Below are 23,745 nucleotides of genomic sequence, written 5' to 3'. Positions count from 1 at the left end.
TCAGACTTCAAGGCCTAGCCTGGAGTCTCCAATTTTCATACGCTGTCAACAGATGGGAAAAGGGGGTACAAATTCTCTACTTTTGATGGACTCATCTTTAGGCAAAGGGTCTTTTCCGTGCATCACCAATACGATAGTATAGCTTGTCATCCTGCATTAGCACACATATGCCCAAGCACAGCAATTACGCAGGGCAAGATCATGTCTGGCCCATGATCCTGACACATATTGAAATACTGCAGCTTTGCTTCATGCACAAAATTATGTTAAATGTTATGCATAAAATTATCACCAGGCTATGATTAAAAGGTGCATATTAAACATAAATGAGTGTCATGCTTAGACTTGGGTCCCTTCTCCAAGATATTACAGTATGTATAAGCAAATATTACAAAATCTGGAAAAATCAGAAATCTAAGAAACATCCAGACCCAAGCATTTAGGATAAGGGAAACTCAAACTATATGCTGTGGCAAATAGAGCTTTTAAAGAGGGGTCGAAGTTTGCTGTGTTTGCTGTGTTTCTATGTTTTAAATGAGTTTTCTAACTCAGATTGTGTTGTGTTTCAACTTTTGTATTAAGAGGGTTTTAAAAAATAATACTTAGTAATACCTGCTTTTGCATTTTTAGTGGTGCTATGTTTTTCTACCCATCATGGTGTAGTGCTTTGAGCATTGGACTATGACTCTGGAGATCAGGGTTCTAATCCTGGCTCAGCCATGTAAACCCACTGGGTGACCTTGGGCAAGTCACACTCTTTCAGCCTCAGCGGATGGCACTGGCAAACCCCTCTGAAGAAACTTGCCAAGAAAACCCCATGATAGGTTCATCTTAGGTTCTCCATAAGTGAAAAACAACTTGAAGGCACACAGCAACAGCAAACTGTGTTTTTAAATGGTTGCAAGCTGCCTTGAATCCCATACCGGGAGATAGGTAGGATATAAATTAGATAATATATAAGATAGATCTTATTGTTCTACAAGGTTGGATAATCTGCAGACTGTCCAATGCCAGTGAGTAGTGGCTTCCATATCAGGGGGATGGTAAATCCACTACAAAGTTGAGTTTGAACTTTAAAGGAAATACCCAAAGTGCTCATCACAGGTACATTTGGAATGGTGTCCTTGGAATGCTCCCATGAAGTTCAAACTCAAACCCAGAACAGATTCATCCCTGCGGACATGGAAGCCACCAGACCCCTGCCGGCTGTCCAGGCTCATGTGGATCCATTCTGGGTTTGAGCCCAAACTTTACAGGAGCTGTTCCCAATGTACTTATGATGTGCACTTTGGATAGTTCCTTTAAAAGTCAAACACAAACCTGTAGTGGATTTACCATCTTCTTGATATGGAAACCCACCACTCACTGGTATTGGGCAACCTTGCAAGATGACAAGATCTATTTTATACATTCCATTCTCCTTCCCACATTTCTGCTTGCCTCTGAAATTCTGGGTTGTATGTGGGAAAGCGAATGGAATCTGTCAGGGCCTAGGACCCAGCTTTGCTCACAAAGCATCTTCTCTTTCAGATCTGGTCAGGGTTTGTTTTTTTTCCCCTTAGTGGGAGGTAGCCATATCCATCCAAGCCTAGCTGGCATGAATGAGACCGAAATTCAAGAGTGAAAAGCCTCAAAGTGGATGGAATACTACTGGGGTCTCCAAGCAACGGCCTTGACGCAACTGCCTCAGAGAGGAGAAGGAAAGAAGTCCATTGGAAAAAAAGAAAAAGCAATGCACACCCATTTTTCAAAAGCAAGGCAGACACAGAGAATAACCTGGAGACAGGGAAGAGGGTGCAAGGAAGGCAGCATCACACAGTTGCAATTCTGCAAAGGAGGCAAGTTGGAAAACAGGTGCAGAGAAAGAAGCATGGAGTAGCATCCCCTTAAACCCATGCAAAGCTTGGTAAGTTGCCTTTCTTGGTTTCTTTTCAATTCTACACACCCATCCACAAAAGAAGCAAGGAATTCAGAGCTTCCTACTAGGCAGGCTGCTGGTCAGCTTGGTTCAAAGTGTGAGCCCACACACAACCTGCGGTCATTTACTTTCGGGGTCCTTACCACCCAACAGGGACTTGTGTATTGATGCATCAGGTTGACATCAGAAATTTTCATTAAACTGGTAACCGTGAAGGCATCGATTGAAAGTACTGCTTTGAAACATGTCTTATTTCCTCCTGAAATGGCTATAAATTTGGGTTTGCAACCCCAGTATCTTCAAACAGGGTGGTTTTGGGGGGAGTGGGGGGGATTTATGTGTTAATTTATTCACTATGTTTTATATTGGCTCCTCAGTGAACAACATTACCTGGGCAGGGTATAAAGCATATAATAAAAGCAGATTTTAAGAAAAATGAAGTACTGAAATGCAGTCCTGAAAGACAAATTCCGAGACAGAGAGAAAGCATATTGAATTGGGGGGGGGGGGAGGGGGTAGAGAATACCTTCCATAGAATAATATGGATAGCAGGGTGGGATGCATGTTATGTTCAAATAGCACAGCCATTCCTGACCCTGTGAAACCAGGAGGGGGGCAAGATGAAATGAAACCCCTTGACAGATCACAAATTAAGGAGATGTAGTGTCTATACTAGAAGGACAATGGGAAGCAAGATTGTACTGTGGGTACTGGTGTGGTTTCCTAGATGAGGGGACATCTGGATTGAGGAGTGGCCCTTTGGGAGAAGAAACACCCCTGGATCTCCCATCCCACAATGTAAGCAAGTGAGAGCATTAAATGCCATTGTGAGATCATTCTCTTTTCATCCTTGCTGTCGGATGAACTTAAGCAGCTCGACCATTCTTCCCTGGTTGTGATATGGATTTTTTTAGGGTGTGGATTGTATACCTTAAACTCCACATATTTAAGGAATTTATTTTATTAACATGTAAAACTACATTCCCACGGGCTAGATCTCTCTCCCTTCCCTGCCTTTTTCATTAAGCTTTGAACACTTTAATTATGTGCAGCCCCCCTCCTTTTGTTTGTAGTTTGCGACCTTTAAAAAATGAGTAGAAAACAGTCCAGGGAATCAATCAGGACTGGATTCTTGCATTTCTAGCACTCACCGAGAGGACTCCCCTAAGAGAAGGGGAAGAATGAAAAGAAAAATCCCCAGGTTTTCTAAAGAGATCTGGCAGAATCCATCTAAAAGAAGATAATCCAAAGCTCTCCCTGCAAATGGGCATCTTAATGGTGGGGTCCAAAGATGGGCACCGAAGGAGGTGAATCCAAGGACAAGCTTTCTGGTGCTCTCATGCTGTTGTTTTTCCTGACTGGTTTTCACAGAGGTTTAGCATCCAAATGAAATCACCTGGTGTGGCTGAACATGAACTGAGTTTCACTTCTGAAAATCCTGATCTATCTATTTCCTTGAAGGGTTGGAACATACAGGGAAAGTTTGAGGTTCTGAGAAAATATGTTTTAAATTGGTGCTTTCTAAATTACAGTATCAGCTGCAACAGCTTTCTTTTCCCGTTGTTCCAGGTATTGGTTCAGAGGAAGGTAATGGTAGAAGGTCTGGGAGTGAAACTGCATCCCAAATACCAGGGTCCCAGGAGGGCACCCACAAATAATTTTCAATAGAGGAAAATGTATTAGCTCAAATAAAAGCAGCCACGAGGGCTCCAGCAAATCATAGTGAGGATTAAGCATGTGAAACTGAACTTCAGAGTGCAAGTTCCAAAAACAGTTTTATTTATCATTCATGCACAAATTCAAGAACTAACAAAATAAAAGGTTGTAGCAGACAGTGACTTAACTGGTTGCGGATACCAGGATACCAGGCTCAGCCAGAAATGCTGAGGAGTCAAGCAAAATATGGGAAAAGGGTCTGTCTGACTAAACAGTAATGTTTATAGGTCAAAACCTATCCCAGAACAGAATTTGGGATTAAAGTGGAGTTTCCAGAACAGAAGAATGGGAAGAGAAGTTGGGAATGGCTGGACAATCAGTGCAGATGTCCTTGGACAAAAGAATGCCCAAGAAGTGCACTTGGATTTCTGTTCACTTGTAAACACAAGGTCTATCGCCCACCATCACTCTTGTCGATGAAGGGATTATGCATTATCATGATTGATCTATCTGTCCTTGACTATGTGCTCTCGTGCTCCCCATGCTAAGACTCCCAGTTTCCCAAATATGGTTCCAGATCTTCCACACTGGAGGTGCCCTCACAGCAATGTGCCTCCAACATCCCTTTTGATATCAAATCAGTATTGAAAACAGGAGGGGGGGTGAAGGGAGGCTGGACCTTGGGATAGCAAAACCTTTTAAAGAATGGCTTAAGAAAGCTGAATAACCCTGTGTTAATATCTTCCCCATTGTCTCCCAACAATCAGAGTTAAAAGTGAATTCGTCACCTTATCATCATACCTACAAATTTTGCAGTTATGTTGCCATTCACACATATAAGCAGCTCATTCATAGCTTTAATTGTCTGTTCCTGGACAGTTCATTCCGAAACAGAGCAAAGTCTACAAAAGTTTGTATTACCAACTTCTTCTTTTCAGTTAGTCTTAAAGCACTATGCATATTGATATTCCAGACTAAAATGGCTATGTCTTTGAATCCTAACACCTATGGGTAGATTAGAGAAAAATGACTAGTGCATCACCTAGTACATTCATTCTGACTAGTTGAAATTGGCAGCCCTCAGTATTGGTTGGTAGCAAATTCCGCAGGTTAACTGCACATGTGCTCAGCATAGTGTTAATGTATGCACAGTGAAAAGCATCAACATCCATTTTCACACATTACCTAAGAACCCAGTCTCTAGTTTTTTTGTGGGTTTTTCAGGCTATGTGGCCGTGCTCTAGAAGATTTTTTTTCTGACACTTCTGTGTGTCTATGTGCCTTTTCAAGTCACCTGTCGACTTAAGGTGACCCCATGAATTTTGCAGTGTTTTCTTAGGCAAAAAATACTCAGAGTTGGTTTGCCAGTTCCTTCCTCTGAAATATGTGTAGCCGACAGCATCTGGTATTCATTGGCGGTCTACCATCCTTCTAGGAAGGGCTGACCTTGCTTAGCTTCCAAGATCAGACAGGATCTGGTGCCATTAGAGAAACCAGTCTACTGCAAGGTAAAGACACACTGGCCTGGATCCTATGAGGTGCCTCAATAAGAATGGACCCATTAAAACATTTGTTGAAGAGTGAATCAACATTTACATAAATCTCATTGATTCAAAGGGTCTGCTTGCATTAGGAATGTCTATAGGATCCAGCCCTCTGTATAGCACTGTTGTTATTGTTATATTCCAAATTGCTTTTAGGGAGTGGGGGGTTGGACTGGATAGCCCTTGGGTTCTCTTCCAACTCTAGGATTCTATGATTCTAACACCAGGATTAAGTTACTTGCTGAGTCCAAGGGCTAGTAAGCTTCTTGCTGAGTGGGGATTTGAACCCAAGTCTCCCTAAATCTTTCTTAGTGCTCTTGCTAGTATTCCATAGATGCTCAAGAGATGCTGGATTTCTTGAAATGAATACAATGGTAATCCCAGAGACAACAAAGCAACCACACCATTGGTAGAGTCAAATAGATCCTGGGATGGTTCTTCTCCCAGGGCAAAATGTAACCAACAGTCATAATGCATGCTCTGTTCATTATTCATTGGCTTGGTTCCTATATTTGTTTACCCTCTTGTGGGCTCAAGCCCTTACATCTGTGTAAATGATCAGGATGTCACACATTTTTGCAATACGCAGCTCTCAGCAGGAAAAATAATGTCATTGTGCAATTTCTCATCCAAAACCAGCCTCTTGTAAAAGCTCCAAAATGTTGTTTCTGGTTTTCAGGACAATAAAGGATTCTTAAGGAATACCGAAATCAGTTCTTTTCCTCCCAGTTCTCCTCTAACATTTTCATGTTAAATATTCTGCAGTAGTTTTCTGAATGTTCACCAACTAGCTGATAGTTATGTCTGATATTCAGTAATACATTTGATATTGGTGGTTGTTAATATTGGAGAGGATCTGATAATTGGCCTGAAAAGGTGCTGAGAATTTGGTTTGATCTCATATGTAACATGAAATACTATGAAATACCTGTCAGCATCTGGCACGTGCGATATAATTGCAAATTGATCTGAAATGACGTGTGATTGAAGGATTTGATGGACAATAGGCCACAGTTTGAACACTTGCCTATAAATTTATCAAGGTATTTGTTATTCACTGGACTTCAACTCCTATCATCCTAACCATTGGCCATGGTGGCTAGAGTGATGGGAGTTTCAATCCAACTTAACTGTGTTCATTTCTGAGTGCCTTGTTTTAAGAAGGATAGAGACAAGTTGGAACTGGTCCAGAGAAAGGCAGCAAGGATGATCAGAGATATGGAGGACAAAATGTATGAAGGATCTGGGCATATTCAGCTTGGTGAAGAGAGGATTGGTGGATGATATGGTTGCCTCCTTTAAATGCATCAAATGCATTAAATGCGTACCTTGAAGTTGTTTCCAGGTTATGGTGGCCTTAAAGCAACCTTATCACAGGTTTTCCTGGAACTGAGAGTGTGTGATTCACCCAAGGTCACTCAGTGGGTTTCTTGGCCAAGCAGGGAATCGAATCCTGATCTCCAGAGACATAGTCCAACACCCAAATGACTAGAGCAAAATGGCTTTTGTCCAGTTACGCAGATGCAGATTGCATACTGAATTCCAACCCTAAATTATTTAAAACAACAACAACAAAACCAAATAAGCCCGTTTCTCCTGAAAAAATCAATTTTAAAGGCCTGCCAGAATAAGTACAGCATAGAGGAAGATGCACATATTGGCCGACTGTCCGTTTTGAAGAAAGATTCAAGTATCAGTCCAACCAACTTTGATACATGGAATGGCGGAGGAAGGAAGCATCATCTTCTCCTTTGCCTCAGACAGCAAAATATCATTGGCTGGCTCTAGTTCTGAGCAGCATTGCACTGTAAAAGAGCTACCAAGGTAGATTACAAGTAAAATGAATAATTTAAAACAAGTTATTGCAGTCTGATCATTCCCAGACAAATTACATTTATGAGTGGATTGATGGTGACCAGTGACAGATACATAGTTGCATTCAAATTTGAGAATAATTGATGAATCATAGCATGCAATAGTATTAAGTATCTGATAATTGGCAAATTGGCACACTTAGTACTTAGTTTTAGGTACTACTTAACTGGAACTAACATTTGATTTGGAGATTATGAAAAATGGAGCTTGAGACCACCTGTACCCCGAGCCATAAAATCCCCATTCCTGATGTAGATATAATGCATTTTAAAATAAGCAGCATTTGATTGCCATGCAATGATATTTGGGTTGCAATCCTACATGCCTATCATGGCAGTTGAGAGAGACTTCATGGCATTTACTTCTGAGTAGCATTATAAGATTGCACTGTTATTACCTTTAGGGTTTTGGTAGCTGACATGCAATACTATTTGTTGATACACTGTTGTTACTCATATTGTGTTTGGTAGCTCATATGCAATGGTATTCTGGATGCAACCCAGCACCTGCCAAAGTACCACAAAAACAATCTCAAGATGTCAGCAAGCCTCAGATTCATCTTATTCAGTCTTATTTTAAAGACTGCATTCAGAATAAGAACAGTTGAACTAAACGTCCTGGTAAAATTAATTTTTAAAAATCATTTCAGCTGTGCTATAAACACTTTTCTTCTTTAGTAAGTGTTAGTAAAGCAAAACATTTTGGCTTGACATCAGTGCCTTGAGATGTGCTTTACCCCACAGTCTGTTCATTTCCTCTGTGGGAAACTCAGTCGACTACAATTTTTGGAGTTCATTCCTAAACTCTTATCTCTCCTCTACCCTATCCTTTGAAACCTTCCTCAAAAACCCTCATTTTCCAAAGCTCTTAAATTATCCCTTTAATATTTGTTCTGTGTTCAAACAAAACCCAGTACTGATGGAGGTTCTGATGTCAATGAGGTGATGAATCCACTCTGGATTTAAGTTCGAAGTTTAAAGCTCAAGTTGCTCAACCTATCTTGGAGATAAGGTTCAGCTCCGCAGATATATAAGTCCATACTTAAAACTGGAGCAGATCTACCAGTCCACTGACTCCAGAGTCACCAGCTGCCATGGATTAAACCTCTGCTATAGAATAAACTAGAGGTTTAATCCTCTTCATCTTGGAGAGAAGTGACCAGTGGGGTGTCACAGGGTTCTGTTCTGGGCCCAGTGATATGCAACATCTTTACCAGTGATTTTGGATGAAGAAATAGAGGACATGCTCATTGTTTATAGAATTTGTAGATGACACCAAATTAGGAGGGGTTACTAGCACCCCAGAGGACAAGATCAGAATTGAAAATGACCTTAAAAGATTAGAAATCTGGGCCAAAACTAGCAAAATGAAACTACAATTCTCAGAATCCCATAGCACTGAGCCATGGCAGTTAAAGTGCTGTCATATTTCTGCAGTGTGGAGGCAACCTCAGTTTAGTCCTCTTGGCTTCTAGGGAGAATTCAGGCTTCATTTGTTTGGTCCAATTTATTTGTGTTTTTTTGCAATCCACGGTATACATTAAATTCTCTTCCAGCAACACATTTTGAATGAGTCTGTTTTCTTTTTTCGGCTTTCTTCACACTCCAGCCTTTGCAACCATACATAGAAATCAGAACTATGATGGCATGGACAAGTTATATATTTTGACAATAACTTAATGCATAAGTAATTTCCTTTTTCTCCCTCTTGCTTTCATTTTTCTGACTGCTCTGCAGAGGTAGTTGGTGGCGCGCAATACATTCCAAGTTTGGGATAGCTTTGAAGGATCTGCCCAGTGTGCTGAACCCATAACTCAGCTCTTTGGATAACCTTTTGAAACTAAAAGCTGGAATGGATTAACCACCCCATTCATATGGAAAGCATTGACTGCCATTGCCTTCCTGTATAGTAATAGGGCTTACTGCTACCCTAAAAAAGGACATGCACCATGTGCCGTAGTGGTTTTAGTGCTGGACTGTGATTCTGGAGACCAGGGTTCAATTCTCTGCTTGTCCATGAAACCCACTGGGAGATCTTGGGCAAGTGACATGCTCTCAGCCTCGGGAGAAGGCAATGGCAAACTTCCTATGAAGAAATCTTGCCAGGAAAACCCCACAATAGTTTTGCCTTAGGGTCACCGTATGTCGGAAATGACTTGAAGGTACACAACAGCCACCACCAGCAAGAAATCAGACATTGATTTGACTAAAGCAACCTATGCTGATTTATATGGACAAATTCAAAGTTAGGCATTTGTAAATACAATTTACAGTACCTCTCACCCAAGTAGGGAAGACTGTGACCAGGTGATCTGTGTGCCCACACAATCTGCCATCTGTAAATGGGCAAATTCAGGGTCTCTGGTTTCTCGCTTGATGGTTCTTGATCTTTAAATCAGACTTGAATGGAACAGCCCTGAAAACAGAAGACCCTTCAAAGACATTATGGTCTTTTCTGCTTTTCTGGCTGGCCCTTGAGTTTTCTTCCAACTCTAGGATTCTATTATTCTAAAAGAGGATCGGTAGCTACCCTTCTCTGTAATACTCAGTGTTCAGTTTTAAATTGTAAGCACTTTGGGGCAGGGATCTTGCCCTTTGTTATTGCTCTTTAAGCCACTGCTAATAGCACTACATGGATATGAAATGCATCTTTTTATGACAATAGACAGAATCCTGCTGGTGCCTTATGTATGTGTAAGCTCTACTATGGAAATGATTAGACATTTTTGTCTGCTGCAAAACACACACATTGAGTTGTATACATAGTTCTGTTTCCCATACACTGGCTTTTGTGCTTTGGGCTCTTGGTATTTGCTGTGGATACCAAAATCCACAGATGCTCAAATTCCACTACATACAATGGCATGGGCGGGCAGGGGGGAGGTATTATAAATCTGTAGGTGGTTGAATCCATGAATATGGAGGGCCAACTGTATTTGATTGGTGCACTTCATTGTGTGCTGTTCTTTTTCAACACAAAGCTTGCCTAACACAATCAGTGCATAAGTCGTGAAAACTGATACTACCCATTCCAAGGCAGGACCTAGCAAGACATCCTGGCAGGATTACCTTCCAGGGGATGGTGCCATATTGCAGCCATCTACTTTTCCCACAGTCCCTTACAGTAATGCTGCACTAGGAGCATGCTGGAAAATGCAAAAACAGGCTCATAATATTAAAACCTTTCTTTAAAGGGGAGGTCATCCAGGGCAGCATTTGCACTGTAGGGATGATGCAGCTTGACACCACTTTAAGTGCTGTAGCATCATCCTATGGAATCCTGGGATGTGTAGTTTTACAAGTTCTTTAGCCTTTGTCTGCCAATGCATCCTGGTGCCTCACCAAACTACAGATCTCAGAATTCTGTAGGTTGGAGCCATGGCAGTGAAAATGGTGTCAAACTGCATTATTTCTACAGTATAGCCAGTGTGGCATAGCGGTTTGAGTGTTGGGTTTCAACTCTGGAGACCAGCATTTGATTCCTTGCTCAGACATGGCAGCCCATTGGGTGTCTTTGGGCAAGTCACATGCTCTCAGCCTCAGAAGAAGGCAATGGAAAACCTCCTCTGAACAAATCTTGCCAAGAAAACCCCACAATAGGGTTGCCTTAGAGTTGCCATAAGTCAGAAATGACTTGAAGGTACACAACAACACCAAGAACAAAGATGCATCCTAGGACAAGTGCCAGATGAGGTCCAAAGGCTCTGCCTACTACTGCTCAGAGATGTTGTATCATGGTTTTACTTCTAATAATGATTTGCTTCTCACTGTGTGTATTTGCATACTGACCTGAAACATTATGGATACCTTACCTGCCCATGTTCCTCTTTCAAAAGGAGGCAATGATTGAGGAGATGGGAGGGGAGAGTTGCTCTCCATGCATCATATTTTCCATGCAACGAAAACACATGCACACGGGCCTTTCCCTTGCCTGTTTGCTTTTCCAATTGAGGAGTTGTGAAAGAAAGAAAGAAAAAACCATGCTGGGAGAGATGTGTGGAGAGGAAAACCTCCTTGCACACCCAGAAATGCTCAGAGGACATTTCTCATCTCCCTTTGAATCCCCATGGCAACACAATAAATGCAAAAGCACCACAGACAACGTGATGGAAAGGCCAGTGCCTCCCGGCTGCAGCTTTTATTCTCAGATCTGTGGTCAGCCTTGTTTTAGACTCCAGCCATCTATGTGTTTTTTTTCTTGGAAGAAAATCCTTCCAAAAATGAAAAGGACAAGAAAGACATGTAGCAGCTTCTGCTACCTGTCCATCTTCAGCAGGATACCCCAGGAGAGAGTGTCTTAAATTTTTATCTGTTAATTATCTTTATATCCTGCTTGTCATCCAGTGACTTGGGGAGCATCTACATTGCAAAAATGTATGTACTTTGACACCCTTTTAACTGCTGTCGCTCAGTCCTATGCATCCTGGGATTTATAGTTTTGCATGCTCTTTAGCCTACTAGGGCAAACAGTGCTGGTGCCTCACCAAACTACAAATCCTGGGATTCTGTAGAATGGAGCTATGGCCACTAAAGTGGTGTTGAACTGCATTATTTCTACAGTGTAGGTGTACCCTGCTACACAAGCCTTAAATGTCTGCAAAGGGATCTGGTAGCACTTTTGAAACTAATTCAGTGAAAGATGTTGCAGCATAAGCTTTTGTAGACTTGGGCTGCATCCCTATTGCATAAGTAACCCAGTTTGCTATCATTTTAACTGCCATGGCTCAGTGCTAGGGAATTTTGGGAATTGTAATTTTGTGAGATATTTAGCCATCTCTGTCAGAGGGTTCTGGTGCCACATCAAACTACAGTTTCCAGAATTCCATGTCATTGAGCCATGGCAGTTAAAGTGGTGTCAAAGTGGATTATTGCTGCAGTGTGGATGCAGCCTTGGTCTACTTCCTCCATGCCTCTGAGCTTATGCTAGAACATCTTTTGCTCAATTAGGCTGCATTTGCACTGTAGAAATAATGCAGTTTGATATCGCTTTCACTGCCATTGCTCAGTGCTGTGGAATTCTAACATGTGTAGTTTGGTGAGAGTTTGGTTGGTTTGTAGTCTTCCCTGTCAGAGGCAGGGCCTCCCACCAAACTACAGATCCCAAGGTTCCATAGCATGGAGTCATGGCAGTTTATAGCAGTATCAAACTGCATTATTTCTGAAGTGTGGCAGCTGCCCTTGAGGCAATGTGCATGGCTCTTCTCCTCACAACAAGCCTATGCGGCAGGACAGGTAGAGAGATAGGGAGTGATCCAATGTCACCCCAGATGAATGGGGTTCTAGAGGAGAATGGCTCTGTCAAAATAACATCGGAGGTGTTACATGTCACCTGAGGACTGCATGATTTCCACCTCCGATCTAAAGTCACCTAGCGGTACTCCCTCTTCACTTTCACATCTCCCGTGTATTTGATGTGTGGCATCACAGGTAAAGATGGCACATATGTCACAGGGCTTTCAATGTTTTCAAGGAGCCCTAGTGGCTCAGTGGTTAAATGCCAGTACTGCAGCCACAAAGTTGTGAGTTTGATCGCAGGACTCCAAGGTTGATTCAACCCTCCATCCTTTCAGAGGTCAGTAAAATGAGTACCCAGCTCTTTGGGGGGCAATTGGCTTACAGATTGTAAACAGCTTAGAGAGTGCTGAATTCACTATTAAGCAGAATAGAAATATAAATCCTGTTGCTATTGCTAACGTACAGTAAGTGTAGAACTTGGCGAGTTATTAGGTAAAAGTCATGAGTTACACCTGCAGGTTAAAGCCGAAAAGTAATTAGCTAGCAATATACTACACTTATAGAAGAGTAACTCTTTCTTTTATTGTTGTTCAGAATTAACTAGAATTCTTAATCATAGACTCACAGAGTTGGGAGAGACCCCAAGGGTCATCCAGTCTAACCCCATTCTGCCATGCCCCATCTCTCCAATTCTACATAATTTTTTAAACCCAAAAAGCCTCCTAGAAAGCTCCATTTGGTGTGAAAGGCAAATTTGCTATGCTTTTTCAGCCCTGAACTGTTTTAGATCTGAAACGGACATTTTCCTCAGATGGGAAAAGACTGGAGGAGCAGAAACGTAGTGAAATGTATGCATGTTGGACTGACCACGTTTTTTGCAAAATCCTGGGACTACCTGAACTCCATGGGACTTTGTCTATCGTGGTCTAATTTGACCTTCATTTATGTTGGACTAGGACTCTGGAGATCAGGGTTCAAATCTCAGCTCAGCTATGAAACCCACTGGGTGGCCTTGGGCAAGTTACTTCCTCTCAGCCTCAGAGGAAGGCAATGGCAAACTTCCTCTGAACAAATCTTGCCAAGAAAAACCCATGATAGTTTCACTTTAGGGTCACCATAAGTCAGAAATGACTAGAAGGCACACACACATATGCCTTGATTATTGCAAAAAAGGAAAGAATTGTTATTTGAATCGAGTTACTTGGAAGCTCTTTCAGCTCTCTGAGGACAATGAGCCATTTCTCTTCCTTGGGTAGATAACAGATCATTTTACTCCTAAGAATCAGAAGGAATGCAAAAGGCACATTTGGCACACAGTTTCTGGAACTCCATCCAGCCCTGCCTGAAGAGGTGAATTTCTTGAGGATGGGGGAGGTTATTAAATTAAATTAAATTAAATTAAATTATCAAATAAAATGATTATCCCCCACATCGTCTTGCTTGTGTCTGCTCTTTTCCTACTCCAGCTAAAGAACATCTTGATACCTGTCAACTTGGTGTAAGGAGTGTTCTGACAACAGATTCCATTGTGCACTTGTTATCTGGATTTCAGATCAGCAGCTGAAGCAACCACACCTTGAAAATGTCCCCAATTTTAGTATTTTTTTTAATTGAATGCTTCCTGGTTATGGCTGCTTGGGGCTTTGTTTTTTCTTACTTCCCTAGCGGTATGATGATCACCCAAGCTCCTTGAAGCTGCAAAGGAATGCTAATTGCTTAAATATATACTCAAAAGCCTCTCTGCAGTAAAGTAAACACAGTCCAGAGATGCTCTTTGAAATACTTTACTGAACAACGTGCTTAAAGTGCTGAATGGCAGATTAGACTATTCCAGTAAAAGGGTTGTTTTTCTGTACAGATTAGTGTATTTCTGGTGTTGTTCAGCTCATGTGGGCAAATGTGTCTTCAAGTCACCAGTCAACTTATGGAGACCTCATGAATTTCACAGGGTTTTCTTAGGCAAGGAATCCTCAGAGGTGGTTTTGCCAGTTTATTCCTCTGAAATACAGCCTACAGCACCTCTTATTTGTTGGTGGTCTCCCATCTAAGTACTAACCAGGACTGACTCTGCTTAGCTTCCAAGATCACAGATGATCAGGGGCCTTTAGAGAAATCAATCTATTGCAAGATAAAGATAACCTGGCCTGAATCCTATGGGATGGCCCAATAAGTATAGACTTTTTAAAACAAATGTTGGTTGATTCAACACTTGCATAAATCCCATTGATTCAAAGGGTCTACTTGAATTTGGAATGCTCTGAACAAATCTTACCAAGAAAACCCTATGATAGATTCACCTTTGGGTTGCCATAAGTCAGAAATGACTTATGTGTTATTGTGCACACAATGTGTTGTTGTGCTACACAAGGCTTGCCTACACAGCTCCAGATGCAGAGGTTTATGTTATGCTGCCCCCGTGTAATACCTCACTCCTAGAATCCCCCAGCCATCCCTGGATTTCTGGAACTGGAGTCCAAAAGAGAAAATTTCTCAGACGCGTTCTGCTAATGATTGTAAATCTAGACCTGGGGCTTTTCAAGCCATAGTTCCACTTTGTTTCAACCTTGCAAACAAATGGTTTTGCAGAGTGGCAAACGAAGTTGAAGAACTCAGACTGGAATGTTTATAGAAAAAGCATGCTATGTTTTGTTAACCAAGAATCTTATCCGTTTATGAAAAATTGGGGTGTGGAATATTCTAAACTTGAGGAGTTGTTTTCAGCCCCTAATGTTGGACACCAGAGAACAGAGAAGGTGACATGTCATTCTTTAGTTGGCATTGCCACCTTTGGAAGTGGCCCTTTTGGTTGACTCCTTTAAAAAGTCTCCATTGTGAGTTATGGCTTCTCCAATATGGAACTTGGCAGTTGGGCAGAACAATTCACTCCATACATCTGAGGAGGTAGACTAAGTCTACAAAGGCTTAGGCTACAGCTTCTTTCACTCAGTTAGTGTCAAAGGTGCTACAAGATCCCTTGACATATGTTTGATGTTTGATATGTTTGCTTGTCACACAACCAGTTAACAGGCATGGAAACATCTGGATGCACTTTCAGTTGACAGCTGGATGAACAGACTTTGGACAATAGCTGTCTTAGGGGCTGTTCAGACCACCCCTAAGGGGCAGCCTGCAGTTGCCTTCAGCTGCGCCGGATTGTGGCTGTGGCAACTACATACTGTGGCCCTGACCTAGCCTTTCCAGGGTCCAAAAAAGAGCCATAAAAAGTAGTTCCTTTTTTGCACACTGGAAAGAGCGCAATAGCCACGGTGCCATAGCTTTAAAGCACTCCTTTGGTGCTGCATTACGTGGATGCAGCACCAGAGGAGTGCCGTGATGCTGTGCCATGTGGAGCGGCATACAGCATCACACCACCCTGGGGGCGGAGTCAGGGTGTGCATCATGTGGACGTCATGCCCCGACTCCGCCCCCAGGCTGGCCTTTATGGTTGGTGTGCGCAGCCCCTTAGAGAAGCTGAGAAACAAAAACAGATGCCTACATGATGATGATGATGATTATTATTATTATTATTATTATTATTAACCTTTATTTATAAAGCTCTGTAAATTTACACAGCGCTGAACATACAATCTTTTTAATTAGACGGTTCCCTGCCCTCAGGCTTGCAATCAAAAAAGACATGACATAAAAGGAGAAGGGAAAGGTGGTGGGGCTAGTAGGCTAATACATATAAAGTACATAGCAATACAGGAAATGGTTCGATAAAACAGGCATCAAAAGAACATCAAATAGCAAGCGACAATTATGCAATGCCTGGGAAAGCTTCTCTGAACATGAAGAACCAGAATGCTTTTATTTTACATGGCACCTGTTTTTCCCCTCTTTTGAACAAAGGGTCCAACACTCTGGAACATCCCATTGCACATGGCTAGGTTTTTAGAGGGACATGTTTTAATTAAGATGGACTAGAACAGTATTGATATGTTCTGATCAGATTAGCTGCTCAGTCATGCTTATTGCTGCATACTGTTTATTTGTTGTTGTGGTTGTTTTTGCTGTTGCTGTGTGCCTTCAAGTCATTTCCCAGTTATGGAGACCCTATCACAGGGTTTTCTTGGCATGCCTATCAAGTTTGCAGATGACACTAAATTAGGAGGGGTAGCTAATAAATACCCCAGAGGAGAAGATCAGAATTCAAAATTACCTTAATAGATTAGAGAGCTGGGTCAGAACTAACAAAATGAATTTGAATTGGGAGAAGTATTGGGAGAAGTCTAAAGTACTGTAGTTAGACAGAAAAAAAATGAAATGTACGTATAAAAGAAAGGTGATACAGTGGTGCCTCGGGATACGAAATGATCAGGTTACGAAATTTCCGGGATACGAAAAAGTTGGATTGGCAAAAACTGTTTCGGGTTACGAAATATTTTTCGGGTTACGAAATTCATTTCGGCGCGAAATTCAAATGCTGCAAAGTGCAGCTATAGGCTTTCCAGTGCTAACGGAAAGCCTTTTCGGGTTACGAAATTTTCGGGTTACGAAAGGAATGGCGGAACGAATTAATTTCGTAACCCGAGGCACCACTGTACCTGGCTTGACAAGAGTACAACAGTACAAGTTAAAGGGATCTAGAAGTCCTAGTAAACCACAAGTTGAACATGAGTCAGTGGTGTGATGCAGCACCTTAAAAAGCCAATGCAATTCTAGGCTGCATCAAAAGAAGTATAGTGTCTAGATCTAGGGAAGTAATGGTCCCACTCTGTTCTGCTTTGGGAGTGGCTTAGGGATGTATGTTTAGCCTGGAGAAGAGAAAGTGAAGAGGTGACATGATAACCATGTTTAAATGTATTTCAAGGGATTCAAATTGAGGATGGAGCCAGCTTCTTTTCTGATACTCCAGAGACTAGGACACATAGGAATGGATTCAAACTAGAAAAGAGATTTCACCTAAACATTAGGAAAAGCTTATTAACAGTGAGAGCTATTTGACGGTGGAATATGCTGGTTCAGAGATTGGTGTCATCTCCTTCTTTGGAAGTTTTCAAAGAGTCTGGACAGCCATCTATCGGGAGTCGATTGACTGTGTCTTCCTACATGATGGAAGTGGTTAGCCCTTGCGGTCTATTCCAACTCTATGATCCCATGACTATTTGTAGTTCAAGATTTATTCTGTGCAAAATTAATAGGAGGTATTTTTATACAAAAAAGATGGATTTGGGTCCACACTGGGAGAAATGCAGAGCATAAAATGAATAAATAATTGAATGAAATAATATTTCTGTACAGGAAATACTGTTTTCCGTGCAAAATACCAAGTGTGAATTTTGCATAGAATAAATCCCAAACTGCGAAGTTTCTTGTCAGTCCAGGATTCTTCTGATCAGTGTTTCCCAAAACACAAAAGCCACCTTCTTTGACCATTTTTAAAAATATATTTTGAAATACTCTTCCCATCCCTAACTTGTGGGTGCACACTTAGTTGTGCAATGTTGCTATTTAACATAAGGGTTGTATCACACCATTTATACGTAACTCCACATGTGGAGATGTTTGCTACACAACTCTGTATGTTCTGTTTGAAGGGTGGGGAATCAATAGTCCATTTAGGTCATCACAATGGTGAGGGCAAGTGGAAAGTAGGAAAGAAAGAAAGAAAGAAAGAAAGAAAGAAAGAAAGAAAGAAAGCTTCTTTTCAATAGAATTATTTCTATGAAAAGAATCCTTCAGAATAATTACAGATTTGACACTGGAAGCATAGCAGCCCAGCAAGCATTTAGCAAAGCTGGAGAATTATCCAATTACTCGAATTACATTTTAATGGATTTGCAGGGTGCTGTTCCAAGAGTTAATTGTTGGCCAAGTTCCCAGGTTGACCACAAAGAGGTTTTGCTTTACATTGTACTCATAGAACAAGAGACTTGAAATGCTTTGGAGTCCAGACTGTGATCTAAATCTGTGACTTTGAACAAAAGTCACTTGACTAGATTCTGCATCCCTGCTTTCAGATATTCATGGTAGTTGTTGTTGCTGTTGTTATGTGCCTTCAATTGAATTCCAGTTTATGGCAATCTTATCTAGATTGATTCATAGGAGGTTTGCCGTTGCCTTTCTCTTAGATGGGCGAGCATGACTTGCCTAAGGTCACCAGTGGGCTTCCATGGCTAAGTGGATTTGAACCCTGATCTCCCAGAGTCCTAGGGTGCATCTACACTGTAGAGGTAATGTAGTTTGACACCACTTAAAGTGCTGTAACTCCTACAGTACGCCGGCACTGTAGCCACAAGGTTGTGGGTTTGTTCCTAGGGCTCCAAGGTTGACTCAGCCTTCAATCCTTTCATAGGTCGGTAAAATGAGTACCCAGCTTGTTGGGAGCAATTGGCTTACAGATTGTAAACCACTTAGAGACGGCTGAGCTCACTGATAAGCGGTATAGAAAGGTACTTGCTACTGGTAAATGCTATCCTATGGAATCTTGGATTTGTTGTTTTGCATAGCCTTCTCTGCTATCATACAAAATCTCCCTAGTCAGTCCTAGTCTAAGATTGAAACCACTAGTCCATGCTGGCTCACTCAGATATTCAAACATGATATTTATATATTCAGGAGCTGGGAATAAACACCCGTCTTTGTTCTTTAATAACCACAGTTGGGTCTCCTAGTTCCAGTTTCGATTTCTATTTAGTCAGTACAGTAATATATGTCAGCCACGCCTTGACCAGATGATGCTTTTCATGCGGGAACAAGGTGTTGCAGATGTAACAGCACATTGTACTGTTTAATAGAATTGAGGGCAAATGAGATGTCCCTTGAGAAACACAGGGATGTAATTTTTAGTACATTTTGTTCTCACAGGGGAAAACAAGAACAACTGTGGGAAAGACACTAACAATTATAGAGTTTTCAAAGAACATTCACATTTCTGTTCTGTACCAAAAAGATCCACTTGCGAGTTTTATGTGCAGAAAACAACATCTAAAAAGGCATTTTCCTGGAGAAGTACACGATTGCAGTGAAGATTTTCACACACATTGTGATATGAGATGTCTTATCCCAGGAGGAACAGGAATGCTCCAGTAACAAACCATTCACAGGGAAATCCCGTGAATGGTTTGTTGCTGGAGTATTCTTGGTTCTTCCCAGGATAAGTCCTCTTAGATTACAATGTCATCTGAAAATCTTCGCCGTGATTGCGTGACTTTCCTGGGAAAATGCCTTCTTAATCCCCTGATTTTCCCTGTGTGGTAGCCTCCTTAGTTAAGAGTACAGGTCACCCCCACATCTGTGGCATCGGCAACCACAGTTTTACGTATCTGTGCTCGAGGGTGGGGGAGGTCTCTCTAGGCATACTAAAGGATCTCTCTCTATGCAACTGGAGGTCCTCCAAAGTAACTTTATGCAAGTTGACCACTGGAGGTTGATCATAGAGTCACACTGGAGAGACTCCAGATGTCTAGAGAGGCATCCTTTCTAGCCATTTTCTAGGTCTCTCAGTGCAATTCTATGGTATTCTGTGGGGGTTCACTATTATCTGTGATTTCAGGGTCCCACAGTAAGTCCGGAAACATCTCCCCTGTAGATATGGCGAGGGGGGAGTGACCTGTACTCAGCTAAAAAGTTCATGTAGAATATGGGACAACATTTTTTGGCAGGAAAAAAATATTGGGGGGATTGCAAGGGGGATAATATTCCTGTGTAGAAAATCATGCATTAGAGTCTACAGTCCATACTTTTATAATATCCTAGCTATGTCTCTACATGCTACCTTTCTAGCAAATTGTGATAATACATACCAGGGCATCTTGTGTGGTTTCCTGTTACACAATATGAGTCCCCATTGCACAGTATGTGCCATAGTGTCATAGTGCCTTTTGGACCATGGTATCATGCCCTGCTTCCAGAACATGGACCTGGACTCTGACTCAGAGATGGGAGCAGTGGACCTGCTAGGACCTGCTGCTGAACCAGAGCAGGAGGAGGTTCCAGGGCCACACGTCTCAGAGACAGAGTAGAATGCAGTTCCAGCTCTGCCAGAGAGCCCTGTCCATTCAAAGATACAGAAGACAACTTGCCCCATCTACCTTCGTCAAGTGGATACAACAAAAGGAAGACTTCAGGAGGTCTCAGAGGATTTATAGGAAGCAGCAGTTAATTAGGCAGCAGTTAGGTTAAGCTACTGATCTATAAATTCTCAGCCCTGCCCTCCAGAGATTTTTGGACCTACCTGATTCCCCGTCATATTCCTGAACTCTGTACTTGACCTGGACTGTTTTTGTTGACTCTGGGTCCTGTTTACCTGACCTGAATATTGCTGAACTCTCTTGACTGACCTGAAGCTTGTGGATGAATTCTGTTTGGGACTTAAGGCTATTGTTTATTCAATAAATAAGTGATGAACTGTAAGTTGCTATCTGACTTTGCTTGCTCATTAGCTGCAGACATCTGCTATCAGCTATGTAGCAATCAGCCTATGGCTGGTTACCCAGACTGTGTTTGGGACACATAAGTCCCATAGCTCTCTGATGCCCAAGGTGCACTGGAACCCATGGTGCAATGGGGTTCACACTGTTGGCTTCATTTGCACATTGGTATCAGAGATGACTCTGCTCCCCTCCTGAGAATTGTGCAACATTGCAGTTAACCACAATATGATCATATGACAGTTCAGGATGTCATAAATATCTAACAGGATGCTGGTCCATGTTTTCTTATACTGCATGAAAAACACAGTTTTTGCACAGAAAATAACTGTGATAAAATAACCATGTTTTCTATACTGGAAATGCTGGAGGGCAGGGGGGGGGTTGCACAAAACTGCCACAGAAGAAGCCCTTTTTGAAAACTTGGTCATAGCAAGGAGGAAGATAGTGAAATTTTTCATCCTTGCCCACTAGGACAAAATTTAGTCCAAGTCTCTGTTAATAATCAAGCCAATAGCCAGGATCTGACACAAGGCCAAACCTCCTCTTGCTGAGTTACACGTTAATTTTGAAATGCAACCCAGGTACGGGATGACACCATTGTGCAACTGAACCAAGACACCAGAAGTGTGGCCAAATCCGTAATCAAATGGATATGCACACCCATTTGCAAATGTGTACACTCTCCCAAAGTGTAAGTACAAATCCACTTCTGCAATCTTGTATTGAATGTAGACTTTCTGCATGGAACAAAAATGCCCAGCCACTTTCATGAGGGAACCTATGTATGCAGAAGACACCAGCAGGATATTTGGAGAGTGTTTTCCATTCACATCACCCTTGTGATGTCAAATTTGTCTTTGGTTCCTTAGATACATTTAGTTTCCCATTGCAGTACATAGAAAGTCATTTGTTGTTGTGTGCCTTCAAGTCATTTCAGTCTTATGGTGACCCAAAGGCGAACCTATTATGGAGTTTGCTGAGAGTGTGTGACTCACTCAACATCACCCAGTGGGTTTCCATGGCTGAGCAGGGAACTGAACCTTGATTTCCAGAGTCATAATCCAACCATCAAGCAAATACACCATGGTGAGTCTCAGCATTGTTTGTTGTTGTTGTTGTTGTTGTTGTTGTTGTTGTGTGCCTTCAAGTCGTTTCTGACTTAAGGTGACCCTAAGACAAACCTATCATGGGTTTTTTTTGGGGGGGGGGAGAGATTTGTTCAAAGGAGGTCTGGCATTGCTTTACCCTGAGGCTGAGAGCATGTGACTTCCCCAAGGTTACTGAGTGAGTTTCATGCCCAAGTGGGGAATTGAACCCTGGTCTCCAGAGTCGCAGTCCAACACTCAAACCACTACCAGCAGACAAAAACCACTCCTGTGGGTGGGTTCATCAACCAGTTCCACCATAGCTGTGTCAGCCCTTTCCTGCCTCCCATATCGTGAGATTCAGCAAGGGAAAGCTGAGAACACCTTATGCATAGGAAGAAGCTCAGGGTATATTAATTGTGTAACACTGCACTACTGGCAGTTTTTCTCTTTTTTTGCCGTGACCTCATCATCAGTAATCCACTTCATAGCCTGAAGCGTAGCGGCTGACAGGTCTCCCCATAGCAAAACGTTCCTCCAGAGAGCATGAGAGCTTGTTTGCTCTTGTCGGAGAACACCACCAGACAACCGCAGTCAAATCTCTTCTCCGGATGATTTAGGCTGAAAGGTTCATTTTCCACTTTCTTTTTCCCCCTCAAATCGGATCATACAAAAAAAAAGTTCTGGTTTCTTTCTCATGAAGATTCCATAACAATGTCTCTTTGTCTTTTGACACAGGTGGTTGCTTACAAGTCTAAAAGGAATGTCTTGAAGTGAGTGGCACAGAACCAAATCCCCAGAGTGGGGTTATTTTCCAGAGTGTAGCAACTTCTGAGCATCCGACTTCATCCGGATGGTGTGTCGCTTTCACCTCTGAAATCTCCTCTGTCCACCTTTCAGTGGATGTTTATGACATTCCACCAGAAAAGAAGATGTCTATACCAAAAATTCAGGTTGAAGGAATGCTGGACAGTGCAGATTATGAAAGTGGAGCTGGCCCGCCTTCCGATGATCACTTGCGGAACTTGAAAGCTCTGACCCAGAAGCTGAGGTTAGAAACAAGGAGACCTTCCTATTTGGAATGGAAGGCCCAGCTGGAGGGGTTCACTTGGAAGAGCCACCCCAAACCTCCTGAGGATGAAGAGGATGACCAGGATGAGAAACCCAAGGAGGAACATGTTCCTTTCAGAGAGGTGCGCCACATTCATCACCTCAATGGGGCATCTTCCACCCAGAAAGTGGTGTTGGCCCCAGAGAAAATCAGCAGCTTTGGAAATATTGATGAAGCTTTGAATTGGCTCAGGAAGGAACTGGTAAGTAGCTCTTTCATTTGTCATTCTTCAAGCTACGTTTGACTTATGGCAACCCTACTCTTAGTTTTCTTTCCAAGATTTATTCAGAGAATATTTGCTATTGCCTTCCTCTAAGGTTGAGAGAGTGTGACTTTGAATAATAGAATCATAGAATTGGAAGAGACACCAAGGGCCATCCAGTCCAACCCCATGCCATGCAGGAACTCACAATCACAGCTTCCCTGAGAGATAGTCATCTTGCCTCTGTTTAAAAACCTGCAAAGAAGAAGAATCCACCAAACTCCGAGGCAATATATTCCACTGTCAAGCAGCTCTTACTGTCAGGAAGTTCTGCCTAATATTTAGGTAGAATTTCTTTTCCTGTAGCTTGCATCCACTACTCTGTGTCCTAGTCTCTGGAGCAGCAGAAAACAAGCTTGCTCCAGCTTCAGTATGACATCCCTTCAAATATTTAAACATTGCTGTCATATCACCTCTTAACCTTTTCTTCTCCAGGATAAACATACCCAGTTCCCTAAGCTTCTCCTCATAAAGGCATGGTTTCCAGATCTTTCACCATTTTGCTCACACTCCTCTAGGCATGCTCCAGTTAACAATTATCTTGAATTGTGGTGCCCAGAACTGGACACAATATTTCCGGTGAGGTCTGACTAAAGCAGAATAGAGCAATACTATGAGTTCCCTTGATCTAGACACTATACTTTTACTGATGCAGCTTAGACTTGCCCAAGGTCATGCAGTG

The 23,745-nt window shown here is 42.1% G+C and overlaps 1 protein-coding gene across 2 annotated transcripts in view; it reads left to right on the top strand.

The window, feature by feature from the left end:
- The first annotated feature begins 1,582 nt into the window (after positions 1–1,582).
- The window catches only part of FAM167A (family with sequence similarity 167 member A), a 35,768-nt gene continuing 13,605 nt past the window's right edge, over positions 1,583–23,745 (top strand). The window contains exons 1-2 of one of the 2 annotated variants that reach the window (XM_042446785.1): positions 1,583–1,906; positions 22,429–23,003. In XM_042446785.1, the coding sequence (XP_042302719.1) occupies positions 22,623–23,003 (381 nt within the window). In that variant the 5' untranslated portion in view covers positions 1,583–1,906; positions 22,429–22,622. Of the gene's footprint in view, positions 1,907–21,565; positions 21,692–22,428; positions 23,004–23,745 lie in introns of those variants that run through there. The other variant, XM_042446786.1, reaches the window with a different exon arrangement.

This window comes from Sceloporus undulatus, chromosome 1 (assembly GCF_019175285.1).
Source record: "Sceloporus undulatus isolate JIND9_A2432 ecotype Alabama chromosome 1, SceUnd_v1.1, whole genome shotgun sequence".
Lineage (NCBI taxonomy): Eukaryota > Metazoa > Chordata > Lepidosauria > Squamata > Phrynosomatidae > Sceloporus > Sceloporus undulatus.
The sequence above is the reverse complement of the archived record's forward strand: the minus strand, read 5'-3'. Positions and strand labels throughout refer to the sequence as shown.